At 46.5% G+C, this 14,614-nt stretch overlaps 1 protein-coding gene across 2 annotated transcripts in view; it reads right to left on the bottom strand.

Moving 5' to 3' along the window:
* Positions 1-225: 225 nt before the first annotated feature.
* The window catches only part of ASB3 (ankyrin repeat and SOCS box containing 3), a 221,867-nt gene continuing 207,478 nt past the window's right edge, over positions 226-14,614 (bottom strand). Inside the window, exons 8-9 of one of the 2 annotated variants that reach the window (XM_040351630.1) lie at positions 9,134-9,267; positions 226-657 (exon numbers count right to left, since the gene is read on the bottom strand). In XM_040351630.1, coding sequence (XP_040207564.1) covers positions 440-657; positions 9,134-9,267 — 352 coding nt within the window. In that variant the 3' untranslated portion in view covers positions 226-439. The remainder of the gene's footprint in view (positions 658-9,133; positions 9,268-14,614) is intronic. The other variant, XM_040351629.1, reaches the window with a different exon arrangement.

Below are 14,614 nucleotides of genomic sequence, written 5' to 3' on the forward strand. Positions count from 1 at the left end.
CAAACACATTTGAATTAGGCGCCCTTACGCCCGCCGATTTAGGCTACGCCGACGTAACTTAGCAGGTAAGTACATTGTGAATCATGTACTTGCCTCGCTAACTTACCGCGGCGTAGCTTAAATTCCTTAAGCAACGCCGCCGCAAAGTTACGCCAACGTGCCTGAATCTACCTAATATTTTTGAAAGCATTCTTACTTTACAGCGTTTCTTCACACCGGCCTAAAACTTTTGCACAGTACTGTATGTAGTCAGAATAAATGATGTTATATGCAGCAATTTTATGTACACTTTATTTATAATACTTCCCATAGCACAGCTTTCCCTATCAGTACAGCTTTGTGCAGCTCTGGGTTCCATTACAAAATAGGAATATTTACAGCCAGTATACAATACTGAAATCCAGCCAGGAGTCCGGTGCCAGTGATAGACGGATTTCAATCAATCACTTGCTTGGGTGATATTTTCCAGTTTATTCTCCTGAAAATTGTCTTCCGTGGAAATGCCATAGAGACTTAGCACATTAGAGTAGTGAAGATATTCTTGTAGGCAGGCCGGGATCGGCAGCTGGCGTATGTAGTCTTTAGACCGTAAACGCTCGGTGTTCAGGATGGAGCGGATCTCAAGCCGGCAAAGGTGTGTCAAAGGTGGGAAAGATTCTGTGCAGGGAAAAGAAAGAAGGATATTATTCACGACTTTCCATGACAATTTCATTTTAAACACTTCAACAGCCATCGCTTCATAACTTGATGGGGTTCTGATAGGAACTAAAAAAATAATAATTCAAAACAGCTGTGACTCTGTGTTTAGGTTATATATTGTTGCTGTAAAGACTCATGCCGCGCACACACGACCGTTTTTCATCTCATGGAAAAAAACAAAGTTTTTCTCGACGCAATTCCTCTCAAGCCTGCCTTGCCTACACACGATCGTGATAAAAAAATGCTCGAACAAAGTGCGGTGACGTACGACGGCACTATAAAGGGGAAGTTTCATTTAAGTGGCTCCACCCTTTGGGCTGATTATGCAAATTTCCCTTCTCATAACTTGCTTCTGAGCATGCGTGTTTTTTCCCTCGTTGTTAAAGCGTACACACGACTGTTTTTCACGACAAGAAAAAATAGAGCAGGTTCTAAATTTTTAATGCCCATTTTTCTCGTAGAGAAAAATGCTCTTGAGCATACACACAACCGTTTTTAATGAACAATTCCAAAAATTGCACTTTTCTCGTCATGAAAAACGTCATTATTACACATAGCCTTATTTCTGAACTTATTTGTTTTGGTGTCTTTGTATGTTTGGATTGCTTGGATTGTTACCGACATGTGGTGGAAATTTCATGTCAATAGCACCTTTAGAAAAATATTTACCTAGAAAAATGGCGACGTGTTCAATACCTATTTTACCCGCTGTATGGAATATTTTTATGCCTAGATCTTAGATCGTGATTCTGTCTCGCGCTTCTTTCAATTGCCTTCAATGCGTGTGGTGCAAAGCGCGGTGACGTACAACATGTACGACGGCACTATAAAGGGGAAGTTCCATTTAAGTGGCTCCACCCTTTGGGCTGATTATGCAAATGTTCCTTCTCATAACTTGCTTCTGAGCATGTATGTTTTTACCCCCCGTTGTTAAAGCGTACACGCGACTGTTTTTCACGACGAGAAAAACGACAAGAAAAAATAGAGCAGGTTCTAAATTTTTAATGGCCATTTTTCTCGTTGAGAAAAATGCTCTGGAGCCTACACACGACCGTTTTTAATGACCAATTAAAAAAATTGCACTTTTCTTGTCATGAAAAACGATTGTGTGTACGCGGCATTAAAGTGTATGTCCACTTTTGTAGCCAAATTGGGATAACACCTACTTTATCCACTTGCCGACCACCTTATAGCAAGTTTACTGCTACAGAGTGGCCATCCTGTGCAGAATCATGTATATATGCGTGCTTCTGCACTTCCGGGTAGGGGGCACACGCCGCTCCTGCTGTGATTTGTAGAAGACGATCAGCGGGTGCTGGCCAATGAATGTCCGCCGGCACCCGCCGATCGTTGAGCAGAGGTACAGGACGGGGCTGAGGACAGACACAAGGCAGGGCCAGATTAAGAACATCGTGGGCCTGGTGCTGAGGATTTTGGTGGGCCTTTTATTAATAATAAATAAATAAAAATGCAAACAATTTAGTAAGTGCTCGCCCCCTCCCTTGGACTACTGGAGAGTCAGGACGCCCACTAACACACAGCTCCTTTATCTGCAACGTAGAGAGCGTCCTGACTCTAATGTAGTCCAAGGGAGGGGGCGAGCTGTAATCACTATGTCGCATGTCACAAGTCGGATGGTTAGGACTAGAATCCGACTTCAATGATGTTCAATGGGCTGAAGTAGGACCAAAATCAGACCAAAGTAGTGCAGGAATCTTTTAAAAGTCTGACCGACTTGTGTTGGACCAGTTAAAGGGTTAATAAAGGATTTATTTTTTCTTCAAAATAACAAACATGTTATACTTACCTCCACTGTGCAGTTCTTTTTGCACAGAGTGGCCCCGATCCACGTCTTCTGGGGTCCCTCGGCGGCTGTCTCTGGTCCTCCCCGCAAGAACTCACCACATTCATGCGACAGAGCTCGCATGGTGATGAGTCCTTGCGGGCACGCTCCCGTGATACAGCGAGCGGCCATTGCATCACTCAGCCACGCCCCTCGGCACGCCGCGTCACTGGATGTGATTGACAGCAGCGCCAGCCAATGGCTGCGCTGCTCTCAATCCATCCGCTCTAGCCAATCAGCGGCCAGGCTGAGCGGCGAAGAGGATCTCGGGACCGAGTGCGGGACTTTCGAGGGATCAGGTAAGAAAAACGGGGGCTCGGGGGGGCGGCTATCATCAGATGTTTTTTCACCTTAATGCATAAATTACATTAACCACTTAAGGACCGGACCAATATGCTGCTAAATGACCCAAGGGGTTTTTACAATTCGGCACTGCGTCGCTTTAACAGACAATTGCGCGGTCGTGCGACGTGGCTCCCAAACAAAATTGGCGTCCTTTTTTCCCCACAAATAGAGCTTTCTTTTGGTGGTATTTGATCACCTCTGTGGTTTTTATTTTTTGCGCTATAAACAAAAATAGAGCGACAATTTTGAAAAAAATGCAATATTCTTTACTTTTTGCTGTAATAAATATCCCCCAAAAACATATATAATTTTTTTTTTCTCAGTTTAGGCCGATACGTATTCTTCTACCTATTTTTGGTAACAAAAAAATCGCAATAAGCGTTTATCGATTGGTTTGCGCAAAATTAATAGCGTTTACAAAATAGGGGATAGTTTTTTTTTTTTTTTTTTTTTACTACCAATGGCGGCGATCAGCGATTTTTTTCGTGACTGCGACATTATGGCGGACACTTCGGACAATTTTGACACATTTTTGGGACCATTGTCATTTTCACAGCAAAAAATGCATTTAAATTGTATTGTTTATTGTGAAAATGACAGTTGCAGTTTGGGAGTTAACCACAGGGAGCGCTGAAGGAGTTATGTTTCACCTAGTGTGTGTTTACAACTGTAGGGGGGTGTGGCTGTAGGACTGACGTCATCGATCGTGTCTCCCTATAAAAGGGATCACTCAATCGATGCCGCCGCCACAGTGAAGCACGGGAAGCCGTGTTTACATACGGCTCTCCCTGTTCTTCACCCCCGGGGATCGATCGCGAGGGGGCGGCTAGAAACGAATAGCCGCGCCCTCGTCCCGGATCGCTCCTGAAGCCACGGGAACCGCTGCATGTCCGGGGGGGGGGTCCCGATCGGACCCCCGACCCATGTCTAGGCAGGGACGTACAGGTACGCCAATGTGCCTGTCTGTGCCATTCTGCCGACGTAAATGTACATGCGGCGGTCCGGAAGTGGTTAAGGTAAAAAAATGTTTTCCTTTACAACTCCTTCAAGACGGCTCCCATAGGGAAACATTGATTTTCACACGTCATGCGACATGAGCTCCCGGAGCGTTTGTCGGACCAGTGTGAGCCCGGCCTTATAGTCCAGCTGTTGAGACTGAACCAGCCGATATTAATTTGCACTGACAAGGGGCAGGATTGCTCTCTAATTACTGATAGATTACAGCTGGTGTCTTGGTTTCCCATGCCTTTTGCACTTCTATTTCTTCAATACTTTGGGGCAGATCCACAAAAGGATTACGCCGGCGTATCTATTGATACGCCGGCGTAATTTTAAAATTCCCGCGTCGTATCTTTGTTTTGTATCTACAAAACAAGATACGACGGCATCTGGGATCGATCCGACAGGCGTACGTCTTAGTACGCCGTCGGATCTTAGATGCAATATTTCAGCGGCCGCTAGGTGGCGTTTCCGTCGATTTCCGCGTCGAGGATGTAAATTAGCTATTTACGGCGATCCACGAACGTACGTCCGGCCGGCGCATTTTTTTTACGTCGTTTTCGTTCGGCTTTTTCCGGCGTATAGTTAAAGGTGCTGTTATGAGGCGTACTCAATGTTAAGTATGGCCGTCGTTCCCGCGTACAATTTTGAAATGTTTACGTTGTTTGCGCAAGTCGTTCGCGAATAGGGATTTGCGTAGAATGACGTCACCGTCGGAAGCATTGGCTTTTTACGGGTTAATTTCGAGCATGCGCCTTGGGATACCCCCACGGACGGCGCATGCGCAGTTAAAAAAAAACGTTGTTTACGTCGGGTCTAGACGTATTGACATAAAACACGCCCCCATTACATCCATTTGAATTCCGCGCCCTTACGACCGCCAAAGATACACTACGCCGCCGTAACTTACGGCGCTAATTCTTTGTGGATTCGAAAAAAATTAAAATAAGTTGCGGCGCCGTAGTGCATCTTAGATACGCTGCGCCCGGCGGAAGATTACGCGTAGGTACGTGGATCTGCCCCTTTGTCTCAGTGCCATTCCATTTTATTACACATAGCCTTATTTCTGAACTTATTTGTTTTGGTGTCTTTAAAGCGGGAGTTCACCCAATTCCTTTTTTTTTTATATTTTCCCCTTAGATGGATGCTCGTTGTGTCTAGGGGAATCAGCTATTTGTTTTAAAATATGATCTGTACTTACCCGTTTTCGAGATGCATCTTCTCCGTTGCTTCCAGGTATGGGTCTTCGGGAATGGGCGTTCCTTCTTGATTGACAGTCTTCCGAGAGGCTTCCGACGGTCGCATCCATCGCGTCACTAGTAGCCGAAAGAAGCCGAACGTCGGTGCGGCTCTATACTGCGCCTGCGCACCGACGTTCGGCTTCTTTCGGAAAATCGTGACGCGATGGATGCGACCGTCGGAAGCCTCTCGGAAGACTGTCAATCAAGAAGGAACGCCCATTCCCGCAGCCCATACCCGGAAGCGACGGAGAGGATGCATCTCGTAAACGGTAAGTACGGATCATATTTTAACACAACTAGCCGATTCCCCTAGACAAAACGAGCATCCATCTAAGGGGAAAATGTGTAAGCTATGGGTGAACCTCCGCTTTAAATGTTTGGATTGTTTGGATTGTTGCCGACATGTGGTGAAAATTTCATGTCAATAGCACCTTCAGAAAAATATTTACTTAGAAAAATGGCGACGTGTTCAATACTTATTTTACCCGCTGTATGGAATATTTTTATGCCTAGATCTTAGATCGTGATTCTGTCTCGCTCTTCTTTCAATTGCCTTCAATGCGTGTGGTTGGCTAGGCAACAATGTCACTTTCCTTAGTCACCTTTATCCTCGTGTGACATGTCCCCTGGCTGCACTTCAAAAGAAGTTCAAAGCCTCTTGGTGCAACCATCATCTCTTGCATAGATAATTACACAAGGCTTACATTTTATTTTAGTAGTCCTCAGATTTGCAGGATTACATTCGGAGTCCACGGATAGAGTTGGAATTGCACTTCTCCTGGTGTTTGAGAGTCTTAAACTCGGTTACAGCGTGTTCAGATGGCAGCCAGGAGGTTTATGATTGTCAAGCTTGTTAAACAAGCCAAAGCTCCTCTCTAACTTTATGTACCGACGGGAAACATTGGAAATCATCGTAAAGTCTGTCAGCATTGGACTGTAAAAAGAAAAAAAATCTGCCCTTCATATTTATAGCTTGAACAGTTTACAAAAAGGAAGTTTTATATACACCAGTGTTTCTCCACTCCGGCCCTCAAGGCGCCCCAACAGGTCATGTTTTCAGCATTTCCCTCAGATGGTAATTACTAAGGCAGTGAAACTGATCAAAATCACCTGTGCAAAATAATGGCAAGCTTGAAAACATGACCTGTTGGGTCACCCCTTGAGGACTGGAGTTGAGAAACGCTGATATACACCGATCAGCCGTAAAGGTAAAGTGACTATTGGTTATCTTGCTACAATGGCATCTGAAAGCGAGTGGGATATATTAGGCAGCAAGTGGGCTTGTTGTCCCTTAACCACTTGAGACTCGCGCTATTGACAAAAGACGTCAACAGCGCGGCTCTCAAGTGCCAACTGGACGTCTTTGGACGTCATTTAAAAGCATTACCCGCGCGCGCCACTGGGGGGCGCGCAGCGGGTAAACACTGTCCCGGCGCATCGCTCAGGAGCCGATGCGTGTACCTAGCGGCAGCGATGTCCGCCGGGAACACGCGATTGTCGGTAAGACAGCAGGGACGTGGAGCTCTGTGTGTAAACACAGAGCTCCACGTGCTTTCAGAGGAGAGGAGACCGATCTGTGTCCCTTGTACATAGGGACACAGCATCGGTCACCTCCCCCAGTCACCCCCCTCCCCCCACACAGTTAGAACACACCCAGGCTACACATTTAACCCCTTCCTCACCCCCTAGTATTAACCCCTTCCCTGCCAGTCACATTTATACAGTAATTAGTGCATTTTTATAGCACTGATCGCTGTATAAATGTGCATGGCGCCAAATTTGTGTCAAAAGTGTCCGATGTGTCCGCCATAACGTCGCAGTCCCAATAAAAATCGCAGATCGCTGCCATTACTAGTAAAAAAAATAAAATAAAAAACAATCATAATTCTGTTCCCCATTTTGTAGGCGCTATAACTTTTGCGCTTATTGCGATTTTTATTTTTTTACAAAAATACGTAGAAAAATACGTATCGGCCTTAACTGAGAAAAAAAATTGTTTTTTTTTAAAAAAAATTGGGATATTTATTATAGCAACAAGTAAAAAATATATATATATTTTTTAAATTGACGCTCTTTTTTTGTTTATAGCGCAAACAATAAAAACCGCAGAGGTGATCAAATACCACCAAAATAAAGCTCTATTTGTGGGGAAAAAAGGACGTCAATTTTGTTTGGGGGCCACGTCGCATGACCGCCCAAATGTCAGTTAAAGCGACGCAGTGCCGGAAGCTGAAATTTCGCCTGGGAACGAAGGGGGTTTATGTGCCCAGTAAGCAAGTGGTTAAAGGGGTTGTAAAGGTAAATGTTTTGTTACCTTAATGCATCCTATGCATCAAGGTGAAAAAACATCGGACAGCAAACCCCCCCCCCCCCCCAGAAGCCCCGTTTTACTCATTCGGCCCCTCGAAGGTCCCGCGCTTGTCCCCGTCATCCTCCTTGGTTCTCAGCCTGGCTGTTGATTGGCTACACTGGATGGATTGAAAGTAGCGCAGCCATTGGCTGGCGCTGCTGTCAATCACATCCAATGACACGGTGCGCCAGGGGCGGTGCCGAGTGATACAGTCGGCAGCTATGGCCACCGCTGTATCACAGGAGCGCGCCCGCAAGAGCTTTCCACCATGCTCGCTCGCTCGCATGAAGGTGGAAAGCTCTTGCAGGGGGGGGGGGGGCCGAGACAGCCGCCGAGGGACCCCAGAAGACGTGGATCGGGGCTACTGTGTGTAAAACGAGCCGCACAATGGAGGTAAGTATAACATGTTTGTTATTTAATTTTTTTTTTTACTTTAGTGATCCTTTAAAGCAGAGTTCCAAAAGTGGAAGCTCCACATATCTGCTTCCACCCCCCCCCCCCCCCCTCCAGTGTCACATTTGGCACCTTTTCGGAGGAGGAGGGAAAAGGTACCTGTTTTTGATAGGTACCCTTCCACACTTCTGGGAGAGCTAGCTGCGGCAAGATGCGGTGAGGTCCCCCGGAAGTTCAGCCCCCCTCCTCCTTCCTCCGCCACCAGGCCATTTACAAAGCGCACACCTGGCACACCCCTTGCGCACGCCTATGGTCTGCAGGATCCTCAGCTGGCTTTTACTCTTCACTTTTGCATGGATCAATGGCATGGACAAGGGGAGGAGTAATGGGCCATACAGACGACCGAACATGTCTGCTGAAACTGGTCCGCCCACCGGGCCTTTTCCCAGCGGGCAAATATTTCTGGACTTGTTTTAAAACAGCCCGCTGGAATCCTGCCCGCTCGGACATGTTCTGTCGTCTGTACAGACCTACCGTACATGTCCGAGCGCCCGCCATCCCTCGCATGCATCGAATGACTTCGACGCATGCATGGAAGCATTTAACTGGCAGGCCCGCCCACATCGCCGCGCCCCGCGTATTGTTTACGCGCAGATTTCTGTACGATGGTTAGTACAGCCATCGTACAAAAATCCCCGGGCAGACATGTACGGTGAAAACGGTCCGGTTTCATAGTACATGTTTGCCCGTGTGTACGCGGCCTAAGTAGTCCATGTCTTCATTGCAAGGAACCATGCAATCTGAACTTTTAGAGACAGAATAGCTTAAAAACGTGTTCCTGCAATTATAAGAAAGGGATCTACACTGCGCATTCACACTCTGCGTGAGGCCCTACGCTAAGCAATGTGCGAGTACCAACAATGAGATATATATATAGAAAGATGACTAAGCGTAGCAGGATTTATATTTATCCATTTAACTTTTAACCAAAGGAAGCTCCAGAAGATGCTTTGCTTCCTTTTCATCATGACTTTCATTTACAGATGCACTCCTGAACCTTGCTAGCAACCTACGTGGTGAAATAACAGCATTATTTTTGCTACCTCTTCTTGCAGGCAGGCATTAGAAATGTACAGACAGCCTTCACACATCTCATTCAGTCTTGTGCTGCCGCAGCCCTTTGCAGATGCCCTGAAGAGCCGTTTCCCCTCTAATCATAGTAAACGGAGGCATAGAAAATTCATTTGACAGTTGTTTACTTACCGAAATGCTTCTGTGGAATCCAGGTGAAATTTTCTGCGTGGGTGGACAGGAGCAGCTCCACATCTGCAGACAGCCTCTTCCAATTAGTGAACTCCAGAGTAAAATTAAGAATGTCATCATTTACAGAACGGATCCTGCACAACAACAAAATAAAATGATAACACGCTCCAATATAATACAGGGGGGCGAATACAAGCTAACGCGGCGCCCACTTCCTCCACCGCTAGAAGGGAAAATATGGCTTGTGTCTGCCTAGAAGTGGGGCAGAGGTAATCCGCCGCGGCGGGCAAAACATATGGCCACACATTACTATCTGTGAATATTCCGCCTTTTCTAAATGAAGTTGTGTTTTTATTTACCCTTTTTTGTAGACCAATACACAACACTTTACAAAGTTTTCAATTTAGATTAGATTATTGATAACACTGGGGTGGATTCAAGTAGGGGCGCGCACTACTACGGAGGTGCAGCGTACCGTTTTTACGCTACGCCTCCGTAAATTACGTGCGCTACGCTTCATTCACGAAGCAGTAGCTCCGTAATTTGCGCGTGCGCTCCGTAAAACTGGCCGGCGTAAGCGCGCGTAATTTAAATGATCCCGTAGGGGGCGTGGATCATTTAAATTAGGCGCGTTCCCACGTCGAACATACCGCGCATGCGCCGTTCCTAAAATTTCCCGACGTGCATTGCGGCAAATGACGTCGCAAGGACGTCATTTGTCTCGACGTGAACGTAAATGGCGTCCAGCGCCATTCACGAACGACTTACGCAAACGACGTAATAAGTTCAAATCGCGACGCGGGAACGACGTCCATACTTTGGACTAATAGCAGGAGCAGCCGTACAACGAAAACGACGTACGCAAACGATGTAAAAATCGATCGCCGGGCGTGTGTACGTTTGAGAATCGGCGTTAGTATGCAATTTGCATACTCTACGCTGAAAACTAACGGAGCGCCACCTAGCGGCCACCGCAAGAATGCAGCCTAAGATACGAAGGCATAAGAGACTTATGCCATTCGTATCTTAGGCTTAAGCCGGCGTATCAAGCTTTCTGAATCAGGAGAAGTCGATACGCCGGCGCAACTAAGCAATTACGCTGCGTATCTATGGATACGCAGACGCAATTGCTTTCTGAATCTACCCCATTATTTATAGCCCTAGTCAAAAGTTTTGAGAATGACAAATATTAATTTTCACAAAGTCTGCTGCTTCAGTGTTTTTAGATCTTTTAGATATACCTTACGATATACAGTGGAACCTCGAATTACGAGCATAATCCGTTGCAGGAGAATGCTCCTAATCCAAAGTACTCGCATATCAAAGCGAGTTTCCCCATTGAAGTCAATGGAAACGAAAATAATTTGTTCCACATTGACTTCAATGGGATGCCATACCACATGCGGCCAGAGACAGGGGCGGGGGGCGCCAGAGAGCCTCGGAAACGTCCGAAAAGGCCCGAGGACACTTCGGCTGATCTCGTTAAACCTCGGAGAGCCTTGGTTCCCAAGATTTTTCAAGGTCAGCCGCGCTGTCCTCAGGCCTTTCCATGCATTTCCGAACGGCGCCGATGTTAGGCTCTGCTCTGGCACCCCCCCACCTCAGGCCAAACGTGGTACTGCATACTGCCTTGGCCTGAATCGTGCTCATTTTGCGAGACAACACTCGCTAACTGAGTTACGATTAAAAAAAAAAATAGTGCTTGTATTGCGAAACGTTTGTTAACTGCGTTACTCACAATCCGAGGTTCCACTGTACTGAAGTATAATTACAAATATTTTAAAAGCTTTTATTGACCATTACATTACAAGTTTATGCAAAAGAGTCAATATTGGCAATGTTGATCCTTCTTTTTCCAAGACCTTTGCAATTCGTCCTGGCATGCTGTCAAGCAACTTCTGGGCCACATCCTCACTGATGGCGGCCCATTCTTGCATAATAAATGATTTGCGTTCGTCAGAATTTGTGTTTTTTTTGCTCACCCGCCTCCTGAGGATTGACCACAAGTTCTCAATGGGATTAAGTTCTGGGGAGTTTCCTGGCCATGGACCCAAAAGTTCCACAGGCCACTTAATTATCACTTTTGCCTTATGTCAAGGTGCTCCATCATACATTCACTAAGAAACTCACAAAAATGCTTAATTTTAATATAAAACGCCATTAAATATATTTCGAATTTAGTTGCTAATATCTGTAAACAACAACAAAAAAGTCTTGGATGCAGATGCCATTTGATCAAAATGAAAGATGGTGTCAATCATATTTGAATATGTTCAATAAAGATTTATTGGGAACAGGAAAATTGTTTTTTCATATATATATTTATAATCCAATTTGAATTGCTCTTCAGTGGGAGGAATAGTGCTCCATCTTTTTTTTCAGCACGTCATGTGTTTGACGTCACCGCGTTCTGACCTGATCGGTTTTTGGAACGATGGTGTGTACGCACATCAGACCACTTCAGCGGTGAACCGATGGAAATGGCCCGTCGGACCATTCTCATCGGTTTGGAACGATCGTGTGTACGCGGCGTAAGGGCTGCAGTTCGGAGACCATTGTACTAGAGCAGGGGTCTCCAAACTTTTTATACAAAGGGCCAGTTTACTGTACTTAAGAGGGGGGGGGGGGCCCGACTGTGGCCATTGGGAGCAGAAAAAGTCCCAGCAACAGTTGGATTAAACCAGGGCTTGACACAAATTTGCTTGGAATCTAAAAAAATTAGGAGGCAGTTTTTTTTTTTTTTAATGACCGACAATGGTAAATTTTTAATATAAAAATTAACCAATCTTAAATTTACACAGAAAGAAGACTAGAACCAAACACACACATATATATATATATATATATATATTGTACAGGACGCCATGGCTGGGTCCTGGAAGGACGTTATATTTCCCCTCTGTTTGGACTGTGGTGCCTTTAAGGGAATGGAAAGGGTTAACGCACCTGTGTAAGGAAGTAGTTTAAAACAGACAGGAAGTGCAGGTGAGAGTGAAGGAGTGTAGGAGAGTCCAATGCATGGTGAATGGTGGACAAGGAAAGCTGTGGAAGCTATGAAAAGCTATGAAAAGCTGTGAAAGGACTTGGCAGTGTCCTGCCTAAAAACCTGCTACTGAAGGACTTACCTGGAAGGACTGTTTAACTGCGATAGCAGTTCTGAGCTGTACAAGTCGGTGAGACTGTTATTTCTTTTGTTTTTGCTGCTGCTAAGCCATTTAAGTTTAATAAACCATAGTTTTGATTTAAGAAGCCTGTGTCCTGCGATCAAGCTGGTCCCCCAAACATTACACTGGTGCTCGAATGCGGGCAGGACTGAATAACAGGCATAAGAAGAGGAAAAAAAAAAAAAAAAAAAGTTTTTTTTTTCTGTTGCATTGGACTTTATATTGAACTAACATTTAAAGGGACAGTACATTGAATTTATGTCCTGGGTTAAAGCTGCACAAACATTGAAAGTTGAAGCAATGGAGGAGCTAATTAAACAGCTGACCCTGGCTAACATACAAGCGCAAACTTACCACAAAGAGGCGCTGGCTCTGCAGCAAGAAAATACTCGCCTGTTGGTGGCCCAGTTAGCAGCCCAGCAAGCAGCCCAGCAAGGGGTTATGCAGGCTCAGGTGACTGCCTTAAAGGAAGCGGTGCAACAGCTGTCTCAGGAGCCAGCGGCTGTTGCCCCTGGCAACCAGGTGACTGTGAGGGCAAGCCATTTTCTACAGAAGTTGTCCCTGAGCGATGATGTAGAGGCATTTCTTGCTACGTTTGAGAGGACAGCGGAGAGAGAAGGATGGTCTCAGGACCAATGGGCCGGCCTCATTGCTCCTTTTCTCACTGGAGATCCTCAAAAAGCCTACTTTGACCTGCCACCAGATGATGCTAAAGACTATCAAAAGCTAAAGGCAGAAATTCTGGCTCGTCTGGGGGTGACTACGGCCGTTCGGGCCCAACGTGTACACCAATGGAAATATCGTCCAGATCGGCCACCCCGGTCTCAAATGCATGACCTGGTGCAACTAGTAAAAAAATGGCTGCAGCCTGAGGTGTTGTCTGGCCCCCAAATTGTGGAGCGGGTCGTGCTGGACCGATACCTGAGGTCCCTGCCAGATGACCTCCAACGGTGGGTCAGCCATGGAGACCCCAAAACAGCAAACCTCCTTGTTGAGATGGTGGAACGATATACAGTGGTGGAGGACCTGCTCGGACCTACCAAGCGCATAGGGCCTAGTCTGCCACGGCCTGTTCGACCAACTGCTGCCCTTCGAAAGGATGTTCCAAGGAGCCCTGGGACAAACACCCCGGAAGGCCAAGAGACACTCCCGGTACCTTCGCAGCGTTCTGTTCCTGTTCGGAGAGGAGGGGATGTACAATGTTGGCGATGTCATTCTTGGGGTCATACCCGGGCACACTGCCCACTGCAAGAGGAGCCCATGGAGTGCGGGGTTCTTCGGAGGGGGTCTTTTTGTGCCCACAAAGTGTGCACCACACACCTCGACCTGGATGAGGAAAAGTTTGAGTGTGAAGTCCAAGTGAACCACCTCCCTGCCCGGGCTTTGTTGGACTCTGGAAGCATGGTAACCCTGGTTCATCCTAGAGTGATTGGGAAGATCGGTCCGGTAAGAAAAACTTTACGGGTGGTATGCATTCACGGGGACACTAGAGAGTACCCGCTCATCACGTTGTCTATCTCCTCAGCATGTGGCACTGTTACTCAAGAGGTGGGGGTGATAAAGAACTTGGTGCATGATGTTATAATAGGACGAGACTGTCCATTGTTTACAAAACTGTGGGAACAAGGAGAACAGTTCAGAGACTGGGGAGAAACTAGCCCCCCTGTTCCTGCTGCTGAGAGGGATAACCCTGAACTGCCAAACGTTAATGTGGACCCAGATGGGGAAAATGCTAATGATTGGGTTAATGGTGATGAAAGTAGTGTTGATACTATTGAGGATGTCAAGATATGTGGTCCACAGACCTACCAAAACACTAAGGGGGAGGAGCCTTTCCCACTTCAGGTAATGCTGGGGGAAGAGGATGAGGAAGTGGCCTCTACCCCTGCGCTGCCGGATTTGGGTGTTCCCCATGGGGCATTTGGGACTGCTCAGATGCAGGACCCCACTTTGGCCCATGCACGGGAACAAGTGGTAGTAGTAAATGGGGTTCCCCAAGAGCCAGGTGCGAATGAGAGGTGGCCACACTTTGCAATATATAATGAATTGCTGTATCGGGTTACCAAGGAGAGAGAAAATGTGGTAGAGCAATTGTTGGTACCCCAACAATATAGACGAAAGGTTCTGGACCTGGCCCATAACGATGTGTTAGGGGGACACCTGGGAGTTGAAAAAACGGAGGCACGGATCACCGACCGGTTTTACTGGCCAGGTCTGAAAGCAGAGGTAAAGAGATACTGTACCTCTTGTCCGACCTGTCAGTTGACCGCTCCGGTGACTCATTTTCGGAGCCCTTTGGTCCCTCTGCCCATAATTG

This window comes from Rana temporaria, chromosome 4 (assembly GCF_905171775.1).
Source record: "Rana temporaria chromosome 4, aRanTem1.1, whole genome shotgun sequence".
NCBI classification, from domain to species: domain Eukaryota; kingdom Metazoa; phylum Chordata; class Amphibia; order Anura; family Ranidae; genus Rana; species Rana temporaria.